Raw genomic sequence first — 23,146 nt, forward strand, 5'->3', positions numbered from 1 at the left:
ATTTACATTCAAATTAGTTCACAAGATGATAGGGCATAGTCCACTGAGTTGGAAAACACTGTGTGCTGTCTTGGCACCTCATTTGTTCAACTAGGCCTATGGGCTACTAAACCAAGCCACAATGCCCAATTCATTTCCAAATCAGTCCTAAAGCTCCCAAATCATTACATAAATGGATATAATGGTTGGTTGGTTTGAATCTAAATATAAGGTTTCAGAAGCACTGCCATACTAGATTTCTACAAATCCTAGTTTTAACTTTAGAAAAAGTTCCAACACTTCTGCCTAATCTCAGCCCAGTGACTTCAAAGGTGGAAAATACAACACTCCTCAAAGTACCATGGCAACCATAAAACGGGACTCATGTGGGGGGATGTGGGAGGAGCGACGTGGGAGGAGATCCAGGTGGTGGTCGAGATTCCGCAAACAGACATAGGCTACATCAAATAGGCCTACACCAAAACGTCTTTGAACTGGAGTTTGGCGCTGCATAAAGTCGCTTGCCTAAAAAGCTGTTTTCATGGAAAGGCTCCAAGATCTGTTGTAGTAACCACAGCGGTGGTGCTTACTTGCGATCTCTCGAGAAACGGAAAAAAAAATTGGACAGAACGAACTTTTCGCTGCGTTTTGATGTGCGCGCGTCCAGATTGATTAAAAAGAAATTTGGAAAGATGTTCAAGAAAAGCAAAAGCAAAGTGTTGGTGGACTATGTGTCGGAGGAGGACGAAATATCCTGGCATCATCAACACACTTACAAGGTAAGGAGAGCAGCCAAGCAGCGGGCACAAATAAAGTAGAGGGATTATAGCGCACATAGGATGCAGGGGTTCACGTAGCTGTTTTAGCCGGTGTTTTCGTTTCGTGTACTTATGATCAACAGTTAGATCTGAGGCCTGGTCCAAATCATTTGTCCCTGAAACACACATAGAGCACAGCCCTAAATATTTGATTTGTTATCGGAATAGTAACTAGGTTATATCATATGTTATACTAAAACTTTTAATTTGGCTCTATACTCTAGAATTTTGGATTTGAGATCAAACGTTTTATATGAGGCGATAGTAAAGAATGTCACCATTAGAGGGTATCTTCTTGTACATATCTGTTTTACTGTTTAGAAATAAATGCACTTTATGTATGTAGTCCCCCCATTTGAAGGTGTCGAAAGAGTATTACATTTAGTCGAAAGTGTAGTATTTGGTCCCATATTCCCAGCACGCAATGACTACATCAAGCTTGTAATTGACTCTAGATAGTTTGTTTTGGTTGTGTTCATTATTATTTTGTGCCCAATAGAAATGAAGGGCAAATAATGTTGGCCTATTGTGTCATTTTGGAGTCACATTTATTGTAAATAAGAATATAATATGTTTCTGAAATGTTCTATGTTAATGTGGATCAGTAGAGGCTCCTCAGAGGAGGAAGGGAAGGATCATCCTACTCAGTGAATTCCAGAAAAAGAAAAATGAGGATAGCTATTTTCTGTTCTCCTCTGGGTACAGTGTCTTCAATACAACACCTAGGAGGTTGATGGTTCTCAATCCCTTCAATAGACTTACATAGTAATTATGATGACTTCTGGAGAACGTCCTCCAACCTATCAGAGTTTTTGCAGCATGAACTGTCACTGAAAGCATACGCTACAGCTAGCATTGCAGTGCATACGTCTGGTTGGGTAGTTGACTCAAAGAGAGAGAAGGACAATAGTTGAACAGTTTTGAACAAATTAATTTCTGTCTCGGGCAAATCATTTCATAATTTCAAATCATTTCATGATCATTGTAGAAAGCTAGAATAATGGCTCGATGCAACAAAACGGCTACCAAGCAAAGAAATACATTTCTTCACAAGTTAAGGAGAAGCAGCAGAGAGGGAGAGCTAGCTATATTTTGTTGTATTTTTTCTCCTTAGTTTACCTTTCTCATACTTAGGCAGTGAATGCAGATCATTTAGCCTACTCAACAACCTCAAACAGAGAGGAATGCAAGCAAAGTGAAATGGTGAGAGAAGGAGAAGGAATTATACAATGAGCAAAGTGATGATGGCTGGGATGAAAGTGAATTGTGTGTGCTGGTGATTACACCAATTCTGTTGCAAAACGATTCTTGAACGTGGTTATAGATAATGATTATGTATTATAATTAATTAATTGTGAATAATGATAAGTGAGAAAGTTATAGAAGCATAAATAGCATACCCCCCCAAAAGTATATATGAAAATATGTTACCCCATAAAAAAATCAGTTTATCGCAAATCCAAAATGCTGGAGTAAAGAGCCAAATAAAAAGTTTGAGCTTCACTGTCCAAATAAATACGTAAGGGGAGTGTGGATTTCAATACACTTTAGTAATATATGCAGCCCTTAATAAGGTCATCACTGAAGCTGTCCAATTGTACAACACGTTTTATTGAAGCATACTGTAAATTATGGTGCATTTTTTGGAAATTACTGTATTTTGAATGGTGCTGTAATTCCACCCCACAGAATACAGTACCGTATCTTTGGAGCACCAAAAACCTTTTGACCACTACTGGGTGTGTGGTATTGTTGTTTCTAGCTTATTAACATATTTTGAGGCGTGCCTTGTTAGAGTCTATATTTGTTGCACCCTTATGAGAGAATGATGTACCAATTTAGCTACAATGTGGTTATAGTGCCCCATGAAATGTAAAATGTATAGGGGATAGATTGGAGTGGCAGCAAGTCTTAAATGGTTGAACATTTTAACATTTTGTCATTGTGGTCTGTTTGGTCCTGTAGTCGCTGCCAGTTTAGAAGCCTTTGTTAAGGCCTATAATAGTGCAAGAAGCAGTGCGGCGTGGCAGGGTCCTGTTTCGGAGGGCGCATGGCTCTCGACCTTCGTCTCTCTCGCTCTCTCTCTCCTGTAGAGGAGTTGCAGCGATGGGACAAGACTGTAACTACCAATTGGACCAACCCCCTGTAATTACATTAAAATACTGTGAAATGCAAACAACTCATTCATTCATTCCTCCATTAATTCATCAATATGTTCCAATTAAGTATAATACAGTACATTTTACGATATTGTACTGTGTGTCATTACACTGTACTTGCTTTGATACAGTATTTACAGTACCAGTCAAATGTTTGGAGGAGAGTGATGCAGTTCTGCATCAGATGACTTGGCCTCCACAATCACCCAACCTAAACCCAATTGAGATGATCTTGGTTGACTTGGACCGCAGAGTTAAGGAAAAGCAGCCAACAAGTGCTCAGCATATGTGGGAACTCCTTCAAGACTGTTGGAAAAGCATTCCAGGTGAAGTTGGTTGAGAAAATGCCAAGAGTGCAAAATATAAATTATATTTTGATTTCTTTACCACTTTTTTTAAGTGTGTCCAAACTTTTGACGGGTACTGTACTTCAAAGTAAAATATCAACTGTCTTGATGTTCGCCTGTTAAATGTAGGCTATAAACCATGCTGCCTATTGGATCACATACAACAAAAATTGAAGTACACAGCCTATCTATTACATAGGCCCAATTAAAAGAGAGATGCGCATGGTAATTTGTTGTATGGCTGTATGGCTACTTCAGGAATATGAACACATCACGAACATGATTCCATGTGTGTTATTTCATAGTTTTGATGTCTTCACTATTAGTCGACAATGTAGAAAATAGTAAAAAAGAATGAAAAACCCTTGAATCAGTAGGTGTATCCACCCATTTGACTGGTAACAGTAGGTATACTGTAATATGAAATACAGAATTTTACTCGCCGCCATGCTGCCAGTAAGATACTGTCAAATGCATGGCAACCCCTTTACAGTGTAGCCTGTTGATTGAACATGAAAATGTGTTCAAGTGACATCATGCAGTATCTGTCAAGCATGTCCTTCCAGCACAAAGAAATTAATCTCTGTCCTTTTCATGATCCTTTTTAACTATTGATTTAGTTCCTTGACATTAATTACATGGAGTTTAATTGTAGCCTACACTAGCTTCAATATCATCGTACAGGTGTCGATCTTAATTTGAGCCAGTGGATTATAATTAATGGACATTTCTGTAGGGGTTGCTACATTTTATGTAATGGAAAATCATGTCTGAAATGTCGAAGTGGAAATTACAAACTTCAGAAACCCTTTTAAACCTCAAATACACTACACGTTTTTATATTTCGTGCTTTGTAGGAAAGTTCTCCTGCAACAGGGGTATCAAAATAAGATCCTACATCTGTACACCGGCATGGAAAGTGTTCTCGGGGTCAAATTTGAAGCTCTGGAGTCAGCCGTCTGTTATGGAAAACAACGGATAAGAACAGATAAGCTGATCCTCACACACAAAAATAAAATAGCACATCAGCTGCTCAGTTAAACTGCCACACACACACACACACACACACACACACACACACACACACACACACACACACACACACACACACACACACACACCCGCACGCAGACACACACATGCAGACACACTCTGCTCCCTTCTAGCCTATTTACCAGCTGAGTACCAGCAGCATTTGTGGGGTCTAAGAGGTCCTTCTTCTACCCCCCATATTTGCCCAAGCAGCTGGCCTCTGTCAGGCTGCTGGGGACAGCGAGAGAGCCCCAGATTGGAGAGAACATCCCCTTTCTCACATACATACACACACTCGGGGCCTATTACAGTGAGGATGAGGCCAATACTGCACTGTTCCGTTTGCTTCCGTTTAAGAAATGTTTTTCAACAGAATCTCCGGAATGAGTACACCCCTGATCATGCTTAAATAGAGTTAACCTTCATAGCAGTTACGTTGTATTCCTTCTCTTCACTTTGCTTGTGGAATACAATGCACAACATATCAGTTGTATGTAACCAGGTGAAAAAATACTTTCCAAGCCAAAACGCTACACACGGCCTAGATCATTTTCACCATTAAAGTAACGTCATAGTCAGCATAGATAATATAACTAAAGCATTAGTAAGCCTGCTACAATCATGCAGCAATGTTTGTGTACAGTCAGTAAGCAGTTACACCCACGGGCCTCGGTGGCAATAAATGAGTAATACTTAAAGCTCAACTTGAATTGGAAGAGTTCCAGTGTTGTGTTGGAAAGTCATAGCCAGCTAGCTAACATAGCATCCCTATGTTTGAGCAGGGTGTTTCAGTAGGCTAAGTAAGTGAAAACAATTGTGAAATCTCTCTCTCTTTATTTCTCTCTTGATTCTTCTTCATTTTAGAATAAATTAATTTGTTCAAAACTGTTCAACTATTGTCTTTCTCTCTCTTTGAGTGAACTACTCACCCCATTTTATACACTGCAGTGCTAGCTAGCTGTAGTTTATGCTTCCAGTACTAGATTAATTCTCTGATCCGTTGGGTGAACAACATCAGTTCATGCTGAAAGAGCTCTGATAGACTGGAGAATGTCTTCCGGAAATGGTCATAATTACTGTGTGAGTTTATGGAAGGGGGTGAGAACCAAGAGCCTCCTAGGTTTTGTATTGAAGTTAATGTGCCAAGAGGAGGACGGAAGCTAGCTGTCCTCTGGCTACACCATGGTGCTACCCTACAGAGTGCTGCTGAGGCTACTGTAGACCTTCCGTTTTCATCAGTTATTTGGTGACGTGATTATATTTAGTATAGTTTTATCTAAAAAGGATAACTTTTTAAATTTTTTAAAATCAAAATTTTTATGAAATTCACTGAGGAGGATGGTCCTCCCATTCTTCCTCTGAGGAGCCTCCACTGAGGTTCACTATCTGAAGGCTTATCTTTAGATGGCATTTCTGCTTTCCCAAAACAGTATACAAGCTTTCTAACCATCAGGGGCATATTTACACTACTTGTTCTAACATCAATCTCAGTGTTCTCTAATGTGGGATTGATCGCGTGGAGAGAAACGGTTGGCCAACACTCTCACATGAGTCTGTTAAATATTGTAAATCACCAAAGGAAAATCATGGCCCCTGCCTTATTGGGTGGTCCCTGATGATGCTGCCCTGGGAAAGTCTATATGTGGAGGTTACCCATAAGAACTGATTCAGGGTTAGTTTTATGTTATCATTCCAGATGGTGAATGTTATGAGTAAAACTGATCCCAGTCCAGGTTTAGTTATAACCTATCCCTGGGGCCTGGGAAAGTAATCAGAGAGGTCTCCTCATGAAGCCATGCATGGCATTAAAGTGCATCCAGGGTCAGAGGTCTAATCATAAAATGTTCTTACAGAAGCTTTCTCCCCTCGTATCAGGGAAAAATGGATACCAGAACAAGGTCTGACAGGAGAGTCTCTGAATGTTCTGTTCTTTATTTTCTCTGAGAAGAGGTTTTTTCCTTCCTTCAGTTTAGGTCCCTGGGCAAAACAGGTTCTATTGGGAGAGGGCCAGGTGGCAGATCTGCCTCACCCAGAGAGAGGAAGGGAGGGAAGGGCAGATGGAAGGAGAGAGGGAGGGAAAGAGTGAGAGATGCACTCAGTAGGAGACAGAAGGAAGGTAGAGAGAACAGAGGTAGAGAGAAAGGAGTTAGATAAAAAGTGAGAGAGGCATTAAAGAAGGAGAGACAACTATTTGTAGACAGGGAGAGAGTGTCTAGGGGGTAAGGAGGAGAGAGAATTGATTGGAAGTTAATATCTTCTTTCTCCACCGCGCTCTAGGGCTCCGGGGCCATGCTACAGCTTGCTTTCCCTCCACTCTCCTCGCAACAAGATCCTCCTAGTGCTGACTGTCTCTGTGATGTTACCGTGGGAGGAAGGTTCACCGGAGTGAGAGAGAGAGAGGGGGGGGGGTTAGTGTTTGCAGGGCACTGAGTGTATAAAATATCATACTGCTTTAATACCACTGTAATACCACTGTAATACTGCTCCCTGTGAAGCAGGATTACCAGATTTTGAATCTAAATACTGACTTCAGAGGACTTCATCTCTTCTCATTTAATCATGAACGGTGGAGGAAAATAAAGGAGAGGAGAGCGAATCCTGTTGTTGAGGATCAAACACTGCCTCTGCCCCGTAGGCCCCAATTATACAAATGTAATAATCATGCCTTGATACAAACAGAATAAAATCTTCGTCATATTGCAGTAATGTGTTCCCTATTGCAATATGATGTTGATTATTTTAGTGAAGTGAAGGATTGTAAGAGCATTTATCTTGAATGATGCCTCTAAATCATTGCAGGTGACTTTCTGAACTTGCAGTGCTAAAATCAGTTGTATGTGTCTTCGCCTGGATATCTGGCCTTCATCAAACAACTCAGTGCCAAAAATGGAAGCTTCAAACACCTAAAGAGATAGAGACAGAGCGAGGGAGATGCAGATAGATAGAGATTAAAGCTCTGAGGATGGCAACCAACCTCTCTCTGCCTCTCTCCTGTTGTTGGGACATTTTTACTTAATCACAGCAGTCTCCTTCTATTTCTTCCTCTTCTGCTCTTTTCCTCTATCTCTCACCCGAACTCTCCCCCCACTCTCCTCTTTCACTCGATCTCTCCCCCCTCTCTCCCCCTCTCTGTCTCCCTGTCATCTTTCTACATATCACTCTCTTTCTTCTGTCCCCCCTCTCTCTACCCCTCTCTGTCTCCCTGTCATCTTTCTACATCTCACTCTCTTTCTTCTGTCCCCCCCTCTCCCCCTCTCTCTCCCCCTCTTTCCCCCTCTCTCTCCCCCTCTCTGTCTCTCTGTTATCTTTCTACATCTCACTCTTTCTTCTGTCCCCCTCTCTGTCTCTCTGTTATCTTTCTACATCTCACTCTTTCTTCTGTCCCCCTCTCTCTCTCCCTCTCTGTCTCTCTGTTATCTTTCTACATCTCACTCTTTCTTCTGTCCCCCTCTCTGTCTCTCTGTTATCTTTCTACATCTCACCCTTTCTTCTGTCCCCCCTCTCTCCCCCTCTTTCCCCCTCTCTCTCCCCCTCTCTGTCTCCCTGTCATCTTTCTACATCTCACTCTCTTTCTTCTGCCCCCCTCTCTCTCCCCCTCTCTGTCTCCCTGTCATCTTTCTACATCTCACTCTCTTTCTTCTGCCCCCCTCTCTCTCCCCCTGTCTCTTCCCCTTTCCCCCCCTCTCTCTCCCCCTCTCTTTCTCTCTGTTATCTTTCTACATCTCACTCTCTTTCTTCTGCCCCCCTCTCTCCCCCCTCTCTTCCCCTTTCTCCCCCTCTCCCCCTCTCTGTCTCCCTGTCATCTTTCTACATCTCACTCTCTTTTTCTTCCTCTGTCTCCCTCCTCTCCCCTCCCCTCTCTCTGTCCATCTACCTCTCATCTTTCTCTCCCCTCATCCCCCACTCTTCTCTGTCTGTGTGTCATTAATGCTTTCTGCATCCATAAATAGTAGTAATTAGACTGGGCCTGTTGTGACTGTGTTGTCTTTGATCTGTTGAGGTGGCTGTGTCCCAGAATGCTCTGCCCTGACACGTCAAACCACCGCCTCACTCCCACCCCACTGCCAAACCCAATCATTTACCTTACACACAGTCAGCTGTCCTCAGGGGCAGCCATGGAAAACCAAAAAATATTTTATCAACGAGATTTACAATTGCAACTTTATAATAAAACATTCACACTCAATCAATGTAAATGACTATTATCAATCAACATATCTATTTTTAAGTCCAGACTGATACATGTTACAGAAGACCCCTTTTTGTCGTCTATATCCTCTCCTGTGTCACTTCCCCTAGGTGGTCTCTCTGTTCTCTGAGTAAAGGGAGAGATCTAAGGCCTTCCTCTCCCCCCCCCGAGGCAGTGTTGATGTTACTGTTCCATAAATACCTCTGCCTTACAGGAAGGCCTGCACACACTGCTCTAGACTCAGCTCCGGTGTGTGTCTATGAACATGTCTACAACAGTGTGTGTATGTGTGTGTGTGGGGGGGAGTAGTGTAGGAGTAGTACAAACTCTGAGATGTAGTTTGTGGCTGTCAGCCTCAGGGACCAGAGTAATAGGGTATGCTGAGTATGCTGTATGATGTTCCACTTAGTGTACTATGTGTATGTTATATCTCTTTAGTTAACTGTGTGTGTGTGTGTGTGTGTGTGTGTGTGTGTGTGTGTGTGTGTGTGTGTGTGTGTGTGTGTGTGTGTGTGTGTGTGTGTGTGTGTGTGTGTGTGCGTGCGTGCGTGTGTGCGTGCGTGCGTGCGTGTGTGTGTGTGTGTTACCTCTGGTTACTGACCCTGCTGTTTGTTGCTTTTCAGGATAAGGACCCAGAGGGGGAGGAAGAGGCAGTGAGCCCTGTATCCAAGGTAAACAGCCCAATCCCTCCAAACACCACAACTGTTTAGTTATTCCATCTCAAACCCACACACCTCCAGTATCTAGCCCTAGATGCTCTATGTGTCAACCTCAACCCCTTTTCATTCCTACTTTCCTATATCCCTCCACCTTATCTTACATTTACATTTAAGTCATTTAGCAGACGCTCTTATCCAGAACGACTTACAAATTGGTGAATTCACCTTCTGACATCCAGTGGAACAGCCACTTTACAATAGTGCATCTAAATCATTAAGGGGGGGGGGGTGGTGAGAAGGATTACTTATCCTATCCTAGGTATTCCTTGAAGAGGTGGGGTTTCAGGTGTCTCCGGAAGGTGGTGATTGACTCCGCTGTCCTGGCGTCGTGAGGGAGTTTGTTCCACCATTGGGGGGCCAGAGCAGCGAACAGTTTTGATCTTCACATCATTCCCACAACCCCACTCCACCCTTCACTCCAAACCCTTCGTGCTCAAACCTTATTCTTACTCACTCTACCTTCACGTGTACACCACCCTACATATATATTTTGGACAGTGAATCTAAAACTATATTTCATCATTTTGGATTTGAGATCAAATGTTTTATATGAGGCAACAGTACAGAATGTCAGCTTTTAATTGAGGGTATTTTCATATATGTTTTACCGTTTTAGAATGAAATGTATCTAGTCCCCCCATTTGAAGGTATGATCTCCCCCATTTGAAGGACAAATGCACTTATAGTGTATTACATTTAGTCAAAAGTTTAGTATTTGGTCCCATATTCCTAGCATTCAATGACTACACCAAGCTTGTGACTCTACAAACTTGTTGGACGCATTTGCAGTTTGTTTTGGTTGTGTTTTGGGTGTGTTGTGCCCACTTGAAATTAATGGTCACTAATGCATTGTGTCATTTTTGAGTCTCTTTTATTGTAAATAAGAATATAATACAGTAGGTTTCTGAACACTTCTACACTTCATGTGGATTCTACCATGATTTCGGATAATCATGAATCGTGAATAATGATGAGTGAGAAAGTTAGTGTCATAAATACCATACCTTCAAGACATGTTAACCTAATCACGATTCATTCATGATTATCCATAATCATGGTAGAATCCACATGAATGTAGAAGTGTTCAGAAACATACTAGAACAGAATAGCATACTCTGAGTTGTCATGTTAGGCCCTGATCTGGCTATGCTATATGGTAGTGGGCTACACTAGTTCATTTAGCAGACAAGATTTGGTTAGAATTCCAAGACAATTAAAAAAAAAATGTTTAACCTTTATTTAACTAGGCAAGTCAGTTATGAACAAATTCTTATTTTCAATGACGGCCTAGGAACAGTGGGTTAACTGCCTGTTCAGGGGCAGAACGACAGATTATTATTTTATATTATTTTATAGTATGAAGAATACAATTGAACAAAGCTGAATAAAATATCAATATTTTCTCCAAACGATTTGAGGGAGTGCGCACATGCGCTTATTCTGTGTTGAGAGGTTAACAAAGAAACAGGTCCTCCTATATGCTTCATTTAGAGTAATTTATGCAACTTATTTGTGATGCAATGTTGGGCTATATGTTTTGATTTTTAATACATGCTAAGGCTGCATTATGCGACTCTAATTTGAAAAAAAAATGCATGAAAGGCAATGAGCTCTGCTTTGTTCTTTGCACAGGCTGCACACACTTCATCAGTCTCTCATTCACAATTGGATAAGCTCTTGATAAAGCCTATGTACTATCCCCCATAGTACAAAACTTAACATATTCTATTCTGTGCGATAAAGAAATATTTCAAACATAGTCTGGGACAGTTGTGGGATGCGATAGATCCCAAATTAATACAACCACTAGCATCAAAAAAATCATTTTTAAGCAATGAGGCTGACGCAACAGATCAGAACGTTTAGCTTAACATGTTGATAAACTGTTAGGCATGTGTTGCTGCGCTTGTAATGTGAAGAAATAGCCTAACAGTTTATCAACATGTTAAGCTAAACGTTCTGATCTGTTGCTTCAGCCTCATTGCTTAAAAATGATTTTTTTGATGCTAGTGGTTGTATAGGCTATAAGTCTGAATGTTCCAAAATGCAATCAATTAGCGGGAAAACACCATTCTCAAAAGTGACTGCAAATGTGATTATGCATGTAATGCTTTTATTATGAAGGTGCATTTTTATGGTGAAAATGATCTTCCCCATCTTGAAACTCACACACTGCATATGTATGCCAGATAGACTCTTCACTTGTTGTAAAGTGGATTAATGTGCTTAATTTTAAGAAGTTATTTGGCCACTTTAGTTGATATACACACCTTATGGGCTCGGCTACATGAGATATGTGACTATGATTTGAAAAAGTTGCAAAAAAAGGCATGTACCGTTTCTTACTGCACACAAGCTGGGCATCATTCACAAATGATAATATATCATTCACAAGTGATAGGCTAATATTGTCATCCATTAGACTGTTCTTGATTTAATCTTGTCTTTACATTTACTAAATAACATACTGTATGTGTGAAATTTGTTTTGATATATAATTAACCATTATCATGCCACTGTCTCGAAACAGGAGCGGGGACAAAATACATGTTATTTATGCACATAAATCCCGTGGTTAATTTTTACGCCAGCCAGGTAGGCTGAAGTCCTGTTTTAAAGAGAATCAATGTGCTTAATATTAGGAAAGTTGAGAAATAAATATTGTAAGCCCATAGAAAGCTGATGGGATCCTCCTCTTTTTAATAGAGGCCATCACTGTTTTCTCACGCAATTGCATAGCCTATAGAAATGTTGTGCAACATGAGCTCATGGGCTCTGATGAAGTGTTTGATTACATTTTTGATACATTTGCATTGATGTCAGAGTGACTAGAGGGACAATAGAGTGCTGAGTACCAGGCAGTTAGCAAGTTCAGTAGGCTACTAATGACCATCAGCAGCATCAGAGCTTAGAAAACCCTAATTACCGTGACTAAACGGTCACATGGAATTTGACTGCCATCATGACTCGTGACTGTGACTCTGACGCCGGTGTGGCAGTAATACGGTCACGGCAACAGCCCGAGTTGTAGCTTCACTGTCCAAATAAATACGTAGGAGTGTATGTACACATCATACCCTTGTATCAAACCCCCTCAACCCCCATCCACTGTGGCCAGATATTATGACACAGTGGATATCCGTCCACCTCCACCTTCAACCCTCATCATCCCTCAGCCCAGCCCTTAGTGTCTCTGCTCTGTTTCTCAGCCCAGGTCACCTTCATATCTGTTTGTGGTGATGTTATTAGGTCTGTGTGTGTGTGTTTGGTGTGTTTTTGTGTCTTAGCTTTTGTTATCTGTTTGTTGTGGTACGATAAACAGGTGTCCGTTGTGGTTTCTGTCAACAAAAGTTTGTTTCTCTCCCCTACTGTGTGTGTGTGTGTGTGTGTGTGTGTGTGTGTGTGTGTGTGTGTGTGTGTGTGTGTGTGCGTGTGCATGTGCGTGTGCGTGTGTGTGTGATCTCATGGGGTATTTCATAACCTGTTTTGATGAGATGCTGCTGGAATGTGTACAATTTGCTAAACCACCATACTTCCTAACCATGTGGTGTTTGTGCGTAGATACCCCAGGAGCTGTACTAACTGTTACTGTAACTGTTCAGTGGACAAGACGTGGTGGTATTTCATAACCTGCTTGTAAGTGAGGATGGGGGGCGGCTGGGTTGGTACGAGGGGGAAGGAAGCCGAACATTCTTTCGAGGAGTCAGGATTTGGTGGGGAGTAATCGGTGTGAAACAAAGCAAAGCTGAAAATAGCAAGAATTGTCCGGATAGAAAGCCATGATTAGAATCGCCAAAAGCATGGGTCAGTTTTATGCTTAGACAGAGTTATACGCGTCAGCATAATGCCTTCATTACTTTGTATGATAAAAAAAACATATTAAATTGTAGAACTTGATGTATACCCATTTGATCATGCAGACTGCAGTAATACCAAGGTATGGATGAAAGAAATTCTTTCCAATAAGACGTCCATTGTTCTGTGTGGCATGGAGGGAAAAGTTGCCATCTCACACACAGAGAGCTTAGTGAGGTGAATAGCCTGCTTGAGGTGAATAACCTGCTTGCTGGGCTGCATGGAGATTACACTGGGCTGTGGCTGCTATGCTGGCTTTGGTGTCCTGGAGGTGAAGGTTAAGGAGATCGCTGAGTAGCTTACTGTATACTATGGTACACGCGCACACACACACAGCTGCATACCTGGGTCAGGGTCAAAGCTTTGGCGTCGCTGCTGGTCTCAGTGTTGCTACATGGATTGGGGTGTAGTAAACCTGATCCACAGTTTACACCAGACAACACAGGGAGAGACTACACCAATAAATAAGAGAACAGCCTTGGGGGGAGGGGGAGAGAGAGAGATGGTATGGGATTAAATTTACATTGATTAGGATACCCATTAGCCAACGCCAATGACGACAGCTAGTCTTACTTGGGTCCGACACATAATAAAAAAGACATTACAGACAAAATACTTTACAATTTACATACATTTAATAACATGAACATCTGATGTGTGTGTGTGTGTGTGTGCATTTATCAGTTACAATACTGTACTGTACACATACAGTACATACAAATACTTTTCCCACATTTTGTTACTTTACAGTCTTATTCTAAAATAGATTGAATACATTTTTTCCCTCATCAATCTACACACAATACCCCATAATGACAAAGCGAAAATGTATTAAAAAAAACATAAATACTTTATTTATAGTACCAGTCAAAAGTCAAAAGTTTACTCATTCAAGGGTTTTTCTTTATTTTTACTATTTTCTGCGTTGTAAAAAAGCAGTGAAGACATCAAAACTATGAAATAACACATGAAATCATGTAGTAACCAAAAAAGTGTTAAACAAATCAAAATATTTTTTTTAGATTTTAGATTCTTCAAAGTACTTGAGTACTTTAAATGAAATTATGGGCAGAAAGACAAATTCAACTCCATCTTTCATCGAATCAGATGGCTTAAATATCACATTTACATAAGTATTCAGACCCTCTACTTTGTTGAAGCACCTTTGGCAGCGATTATAGCCTTGAGTCTTCTTGGGTATGACACTACAAACTTGGCACACCTGTATTTGGGGCGTTTCTCCCATTCCTCTCTGCAGACCCCCTCAAGCAGACCCTCTTTTCAGGTTTGATGGCATTGCTACACAGCTATTTTCAGGTCTCTCCAGAGATGTTAGATCGGGTTGAAGTCCGGGCTCTGCCTGGGCCACTCAAGGAGATTCAGAGACTTTTCTCGACGCTACTCCTGCGTTGTCTTGGCTGTGTGCTTAGGGTTGTTGTCCTGTTGGAAGGTGAATCTTATCCCCAGTCCGAGGTCCTGAGTGCTCTGGAGCAGGTTTTCATCAAGTAACTCTCTGTACTTTGCTCCGTTCATCTTTCCCTCGAACCTGACTTGTCTCCCAGTTCCTGCCACTGATAAACATCCCCACAGCATGATGCTGCCAACACCATGCGTGACGCTTGGCATTCAGGCCAAAGAGTTCAATCTTGGATTCATCAGACCAGAAAATCTTGTTTCTCATGGTCTGAGAGTCCTTTAGGTGCTTTTTGGCAAACTCCAAGCACACTGTCACGTACCTCTGTCACGGCTTCCGTCTGGCTACAACCATAAAGGCCTGATTGGTGAAGTGCAGCAGAGATGGTTGTTCTTCTGAAAGGTTATTCCTTCTCCACAGAGGAATTCTGGAGCTCTGGTTCTTGGTCACCTCCCTGACCAAGGTCCTTCTCCCCCGATTGCTCAGTTTGGCTGAGCGGCCAACACTAGGAAGAGTCTTGGTGGTTCTACACATTTTCCATTTAAGAATGATTGAGGCCACTGTGTTCTTGGGGACCTTCAATGCTGCAGAAATGTGTTGGTACCCTTCCCCAGATCTCTGTCTCGACACAATCCTGTCTCGGAGCTCTACGGACAATTCCTTCGACCTCATGGCTTGGTTTTGCTCTGACATGCACAGTTAACTGTGGGACCTTATATAGACAGGTGTGTGCCTTTCCAGATCATGTCCAATCAATTGAATTTACCATAGGTGGACTCCAATCAAGTTGTAGAACCATTTCAAGGATGATCAATGGAAACAGGAGGCACCTGAGCTAATTTTTGAGTCTACTAGCAAAGGGTCTGATTATTTATGTAAATACGTTTTTTCAGTTTTTAAATTTTTATAAATCTGCAAAAAAAACTGTTTTTGCTTTGATATTATGGGGTATTGTGGGGTAGATTGATGCTTTAAAAAAATCAGTTTTAGAATAAGGCTGTAACGTAACAAAATGTGGAAAAAGTCAAGGGGTCTGAATACTTTCCGAATGCACTGTAGCCTACGGTTTTCTTGTAATCTATGTTTAATTAGTGTAACTGGTGTACCTCCACAATAATTTTTGGGCTAACTTTCCCTCACGGAAATCAAATTAGCATAATACAAAAATCCCCATAAAAATCTGTCAGTTTAAGCTAGAGATAGTGTTTTTTTTCGTTGGATGAGTCTCAATCGACCACATCCACAGGATGTCGCACTTCCGCATCTGCGGTGAAAAGTAACAGAGCGGTGTTTGTCAGAACATGTTATTCAGTGCATTTCTATGGGCCAATAGCAGTAAGGCCAAAAATATACACTACCATTCAAAAGTTTGTGGTCACTTAGAAATGTCCTTGTTTTTGAAAGAAAAGCACATTTTTGGTCCGTTAAAATAACATGAAATTGATCAGAAATACAGTGTAGACATTGTTAATGTTGTAAATTACTATTGTAGCTGGAAACTGCTGATATCTACATAGACGTACAGAGGCCCATTATCAGCAACCATCACTCCTGTGTTCCAATGGCATATTGTTTTAGCTGATCCAAGTTTATAATTTTAAAAAGTGAATTGATCATTTAGAAAACCCTTTTGCAATTATGTTAGCACAGCTGAAAACTGTTGTTCTGATTAAAGAAGCAATACAACTGGCTTTCTTTAGACGAGTTGAGTATCTGGAGCATCAGCATTTGAGGGTTCGATTACAGGCTAAAAATGGCCAGAAACAAAGAACTTTCTTCTGAAACTTGTCAGTCTATTCTTGTTCTGAGAAATTAAGGCTATCCCATGCGAGAAATTGCAAAGAAACTGAAGATCTCGTACAACGCTGTGTACTACTCCCTTCACAGAACAACGCAAAATGGCCTTAACCAGAATAGAAAGAGGAGTGGGTGGCCCCGGTGCACAACTGAGCAAGAAAACAAATACATTAGAGTGCCTAGTTTGAGAAACAGACACCTCACAAGTTCTCAAATGGCAGCTTCATTAAATAGTACCCACAAAACACCAGTCTCAACGTCAACAGTGAAGAGGCGACTCCGGGATGCTGGCCTTCTAGGCAGAGTTCCTCTGTCCAGTGTCTGTGTTCTTTTGCCCATCTTAATCATTTATTTTTATTGGACAACCGGAGATATAGCTTTTTCTTTGCAACTCTGCCCAGAAGGCCAGAACCCCAGAGTCGCCTCTTCACTGTTGACGTTAATACTGCTGTTTTGCAGATACTATTTAATGAAGCTGCCAAAAATCAGCTGTTTCCAACTACAATAATAATTTACAACATTAACAATGTCTACACTGTATTTCTGATTAATTTGTTGTTATTTTAATGGACAACAAATGTTCTTTTCTTTAAAAAACAAGGACATTTCTAAGTGACCCCAAACTTTTGAACAGTAGTGTAAATATATATATTTTCGAAACTTCAAGGGGTCTTAAAATTCTAACTCAAATAGCTAAATGATCGTTGGTGACCATCTTAAAATAATTTCATATAGCTTAGTAGAACCCCTCCCCTGCTTAGACAGGGCTTAGAATCTGACGGATTCACTGATTTACCACTCTTTATTGAATGTTGTATCATTTTAAAGGGCTGTTTCCCATCTTTCAAAAAATGGATAATGTTTGAAACGCTCAGAATGTTATGTGGTTCTCAGAATGTTATGTGCTTGCTGGGATGTCTCAACCTCAACCCCTCTCAACCGCAACCCCTCTGGTATGTAGAGGAAAGAAGGAGAGGATGAGAAGTAATCATATCTGATATTTATTAACCCCCCTACTTTATTAGGGTCTTTAGACTGTAAGGTATTTTAATGACACCTTCATCAAACTGTAAATACAACCAATGGCATTCCCCATAGACTTAACAAATCACACAGAGTGTGTATGGGTTTACTGTACAACATGTTCACGGTGGTGCTGTGTGTGTGTGTGTGTGTGTGTGTGTGTGTGTGTGTGTGTGTGTGTGTGTGTGTGCGTGTGCGTGTGCGTGTGCGTGTGCGTGTATGTGTGTGAAGTGAACAGAGGATATAGTGTGGAGGGGTGCAGCCAACTATGCAGTGTTAGAGGGCTCATGTCTGTGTGTGTGGCATTGTAGAGAGTGTGCCTGTCTGTTGCCTACTCCACAGCAAAGAGGGTAAATGGAACCCTGCCTTTATTAAATGGAGGTCTCTGGGTTCAACGATCTGGGATTAGAAGAGCTTTCATGGCCCTTTGTGTTTCTGTTTATATTTTGGTTGGCTTCTTTAGTCTGCAGACCTCTGTTTGTTTGTGTTGTCCTGTGTTCTCTGTCCTGTGTTCCAGAACAACAAGGACTGAACTGGGGAAAAGGGTGTGTGTGTGTTTTAGTTCCCTAGAAACAGCCTCTTACACAGCGGCTTGTTGACAGGTAACCTCCAACGTAACGAGGGTACAGATAATTTAGAGTCCAAATAATACGTCTATTACGAGAATTCTGAGTATTTATCAGAAATGCCAGGAATGTACTAATGTGAAAAGAACAGGTCAGCTGTGAGTTAGTGTAAACGATATGACCTTGATATTTGACCTTGACCTTGATATTTGACATAAAGTGGGACAAGAACAAAAAGAACAAAAAGAGGGACATGAGCCAACTACTGCTAAAGGGCCAGAATCAGGATGGGCGTTCCCTGTGCGGATAGCAGACCTGCGTTCAAATACTATTTTAAGTATTTCAATTACTTTCACATTTCAATGTAAGTATTTGAACACATTTTCTTTGAAAATACAAGTAGTTGAATAATGGAATGTAGTTGGAAATACATTTGGAAAGTATTGGCATGTATTTGAAAATACTAATACACAGATACAGTTTTCAAATACAAATATTTAAATGCTCCATGCACTTGAACCCATGTCTGTTTGGTCCTATGCGTATTTATAATGTATTTGGAAACATTTGAAAATAGTTTCAAATAGCCTAGATTTATAGGACATTATTTGAAAATACTTCAAATAGAAGTAGTTGAATTCGGCCACATTATTTGAAAATAATAGGACTGGAATTCTGATGTGACAGATGAGCGGGGGTTAGGTGGGAGGGTATTCTACTGGAATGTACTGACCAGCCAAGCGAGTAGTGACTGCTCTCTCTCTCCTCAGTGCCAGGGCTGGAGCCGAGATGACTGTGCTGTAAATGTTACCCCATTTTACACATAAATGGCCAATACCTGTATTCAATCTCCATTCAATCCATTCATTTGAGTTAATCTCGTCACATAAAAACAGACTGTTCTGGTGGTGGAAGTCAATAGTCATAAAACACCACAGAACTGTTATGATTATCATTCTAGTGCTTATGAAAACCTATTTAGGATTTACAGTCGTGTTTACAGTAGAGCCCAACCAACATATCGGTTCACAGATATTGACCTTTAAAGCGCTATATCGGCATCGTCCGATAACTCTGCATCGTCCGATAACTCTGTCATTGAAATTAGGAAATCAACAGTTGAAGCATAGTTATTGGAAAATTGCTATTTTGGATGGCAATTTATGAGAATTCAGTGTGGAAGAAAGACACTTTTTAATTTTGCTGATGTAAACAGTATATTGGCAGATATATTGGTACCGGTAAGTTTTTAATCTGTATTGGACCCTAAAAAACATATTGGTCAGGCTCTAGTTTACAGTGGTGCTCTGTTTGTTTTGGTCTCCCAGGAGGTGAAAGTGAAGAAAGTCAAGTCCAAGAAGGAGAGGAGGGATAAGAAGATGTTTTCTTCTCAGGATGACGAGCACTTCCTACTGACAGGGGTCACACTGGCTGACCGCAGAGGGTGAGATTGATCATATACTGTACTACCATCATGACATATAACAAAGTGCAGGCAAGTATTTGTATGTCATACTTTTGCTACCTCGCCCCACTATAACTCTTATTTCCCCAATTAGCTACAAGGTGCAACAGGACTGGCCCCATAGAACATTTAGTTGGGCTCAGAGGGAGAGGGCGAGGTGAGCACTCTGTCTTCCCTCCTTCAGTGAGATGAATGTCCTGTCTCATTTGACCTCTCTGAGAAGGTGAGGCCTACAGTAAGCTCTGCTGGCGCTGCTGCTCTCCCAAAACCACCTAATCCTGGATAGAGCCTCCTGAACACAGACATGCAGATAGACATGCAGACAGACATGCAGAAAGACATGCAGACAGACATGCAGACAGACAGACAGACATGCAGACAGACAGACACACAGGCAGACAGACAGACAGACAGACAGACAGACAGACAGACAGACAGACATGCAGACAGACATGCAGAAAGACGTGCAGACAGACATGCAGACAGACATGCAGACAGACAGACAGACATGCAGACAGACAGACACACAGGCAGACAGACAGACAGACAGACAGACAGACAGACAGACAGACAGACAGACATGCAGACAGACAGACATGCAGACAGACAGACAGACAGACAGACAAAGAGAGAGACAGACAAAGAGAGAGAGAGTCAGATAGCGAGACAGACAGTCTGGCTCACGTCAACATCCTGTCTCCACAGGGTGTGGAATGTATGGAGGGTAAATCATCATTCAGTGGCAGAAGTACAATACCTCTGGTATCCCTATACAATGCCCTTCTCAATGGGGAACGCACCACACTCCTACTTTAATGTCCTACTGATGCAGTAGGGGAAGTGAGGGGGAGGGAAGAAAATATGTCTCTAAAGGAGTAGGTGTGGGGGCTTAGGATGCCCTGTTGTCATGCATACTTCTACTGGATAAGCAGAGCTGTAAATATAAAGTAGGGGTAAAACTGTCTACTTTACCATCCCACGCCCTCATGTCCTAGTATCCTGCATGTTTAACACGCCTAGAAAAAAGGGTTCCAAAAGGGTTCTTCGGCTGTCCCAATAGGAGAACCTTTTTTGGTTCCAGGTTGAACACTTTTGTCTTCCATGTAGAACCCTCTGTGTAAAGGGTTCTACCTGGAACCAAAAATAGTTCTTCAAAGGGTTCCCCTATGGGGACAGCCAAAGAACCCTTTTCGGTTCTAGATAGCACTTTTTTTCTAATAGTGTGTTTAGGATGTGGGCAGGGGAGTACCCATTCGTACATGTACACAACTACATTGGACTTCAAGGAACAATGATACATGTATTGTAGTATGTTCTTACTGCTTTTTGCACTCATTGTCCTCTTCATCCTCCCCTCTCTCTGTCTTTGATCAAGGTCCCACAAGAAGAACAAGGAGGAAGGGAAGGAGAAGAACAAGCCAATCACAGAGAAGGGCCACTGCTTCTGGGACAGCGTCACCATGACGATGAGGCAGATCACGCCCACCAGGAAACTGGACAAGCTGGAGGGCTGGGAGCCGCCGCAGTTGCCCGACCAAACCGAGACACCCACCGAGGAGGCAATGGAGGCTCAGAGTGGGACCAGGGACTCGCCTGTGTCCTTCCCCCAGGCCCTGGGGCTCCCGCTGGGGCTGCCCTCCTGGACAGGTCTGGGTCTAGAGGAAGACTCGTCGCACTACGCCAACCTGTCAGAATCGCGGGATTCCACGGCCGTCAGGTGGACAGCCCGCGCCAAAGGCAAGCTGGCCGGAATCAGGAGGCGGAGCCGAGGGAGTGTTTCGGAGACATGGGAGGGGTTTAAATAAAAGCTTTACCCCTTACCTGCCAGCAATCCCTGCCCCTCACCTCATTCCTCAAATTGAGAGGAGGGAAAAAGACATGCCTGTCTGTCTCTGTGCTGCATAAAGAACTGATTTTGTATTCCTCCATTGACATTCTGAGTGCAGTCCTGACTTTTCCGTACAGCATAGACGAACACAGCCCATATATCCCTGACTGTTCACTCCACAACATAGCAGATGAACTTACAAAGCAGACAAGGTCACTAAAATCTATTATTATTGACTTTGTGTTGAAACTGTGGTGTTTTCATGTTGCAGAGACATTGAGCCTGGGAACACATTACGCTAGGTTGATCTGAGTGGACTGGTTTGGCAGTGTAGAGAAAAGGGTCACCATCTTGAAAAGGATGTCATAGATAAGAGGTTGGAAAGTAAAAAAGCAAACCCATGAAGGCCTTACACTACCTTAAACTGTGCTATCCACTGGCCTTTGACCATTTTATATTATCAAGCAAAGAGAATGATTTCCAAAGGAGATTTTGTATTGAAACATAGGCATTCATGTTTTATGCTAGAGTGTAGTTTGAGAACAAGACCAACTATGCCACTGTAGGCCTTATTTAATGATACGTTTTCCATGTTGTTTGCCCTCCCTGGCCCTGCAGTAAATGTCTACTGGGAGAGGAATGTGTCAGAAGTTTTAGCTCCTGATAAGCATAGCTAAAAGGCTTAAAATGCTTTGTCCAATAATGTGTAATAAGCCTTCCAGGCTCTGAACCATAAGTGCAAATGTGTGTTAGCGAATATAGGCTGCTGAATCTGGAGTATTGTTAATGAATGATATGATCTAAATGTTGTTACAAGCCCAGCAGATGGCGCTCCGTTGGAGTGTCATGCAATACTGTACATTCAAATCTAATGATAAGAAACATTTTCAAAGCAATAAGAGGGCTGAGCGCCATTTTCTGCATGCAGTCTGTGTGCTGTTTCCCCGATTAGACAAAAAGCCGTGATGTGCCTTTCTCTACAGTATGTGTTGTGGCATGATTCTCTACTCACCCTATTGGAATAGACTACTACTAGACCAAGCTCACCATGAGGATCAAATAATGTGATGGGCAATCCCAGCATGCATCACTGCTGCACCCCTCCCTGGTTTTGACTAAATGGTTTTCAGCTACGGACAGATTTGACTTTTTGCAGCAGGCGAGCAGAACTCACACAGCAGGTTAGGATAATTAGGTTAAGGTTAGGAAAAGGGTTAGGGTTAGCTAAAATGCAAATACTCCAGGCACGACTAGAACATGCAACTATAACATACAACTAGAACATACGACTAGAAAATATACCATCTAGTATACCATCTAGCAACACCCCTCCCTTCTCATTCATGGCCATGAGAAACTTCCTGTATTCCAGTATTCATGGTTTCCAACAATTTTGCCAGCAGCCGAGGTGCTTTTGGGACTGTGACAGAAACTAATTCAACAGACATTGTTAACATGAGATCTGCTGTTGTATGTGCCTGTGTAAATGTGTGGTGCTTTAATAGGATAGCAGTGAGTTATTGAAGAATCATTTTATTTCATTTTCATAGCAAAAACACTGATTGTTTTGTGTGTGATTGCAATTGTATATTTTAATTCCAAACAGAATCAGGCTTTCCGCTTGTAGGTGGTTCGACTTGGACAATCCTTTCATTTAAATATGTGCCTTTATTTTCAAATCTACTTAGTCCCTTCTTCCACAGCCACGTTTGTGCACAGATATGGGTTCCTTGCCACGATGGCGGTTAGAGCTTCTGTATTTACTAAAAAGAAGGGTCACATTTGTTCAGAAGAATAAAGACCTGCCCTGCCTGGATTGTTTGGATCTCCTTATTTCAACAAGGTGTCGTTGTGTTCACTCCTAGGTAAATGCATGGTCAGATTTACTGATTTACTGTGTCGGACTTCAACAACAGAATAGTTTACAATGTGGAGAAACATGCAGGAACACACTC

At 41.7% G+C, this 23,146-nt stretch overlaps 1 protein-coding gene across 1 annotated transcript; it reads left to right on the forward strand.

Moving 5' to 3' along the window:
* Positions 1-397: 397 nt before the first annotated feature.
* On the forward strand, positions 398-23,007 carry si:ch211-225h24.2 (uncharacterized protein LOC564539 homolog). The gene is made up of 4 exons (XM_064991252.1): positions 398-758; positions 9,148-9,195; positions 19,227-19,342; positions 20,739-23,007. Exons 1-4 carry the CDS (start codon positions 672-674, stop codon positions 21,166-21,168), a joined length of 681 nt encoding a protein of 226 aa, XP_064847324.1. The 5' UTR covers positions 398-671; the 3' UTR covers positions 21,169-23,007.
* Positions 23,008-23,146: the final 139 nt, after the last annotated feature.

The sequence above is a fragment of the Oncorhynchus masou genome, chromosome 16, assembly GCF_036934945.1.
Source record: "Oncorhynchus masou masou isolate Uvic2021 chromosome 16, UVic_Omas_1.1, whole genome shotgun sequence".
Taxonomy (NCBI): domain Eukaryota; kingdom Metazoa; phylum Chordata; class Actinopteri; order Salmoniformes; family Salmonidae; genus Oncorhynchus; species Oncorhynchus masou.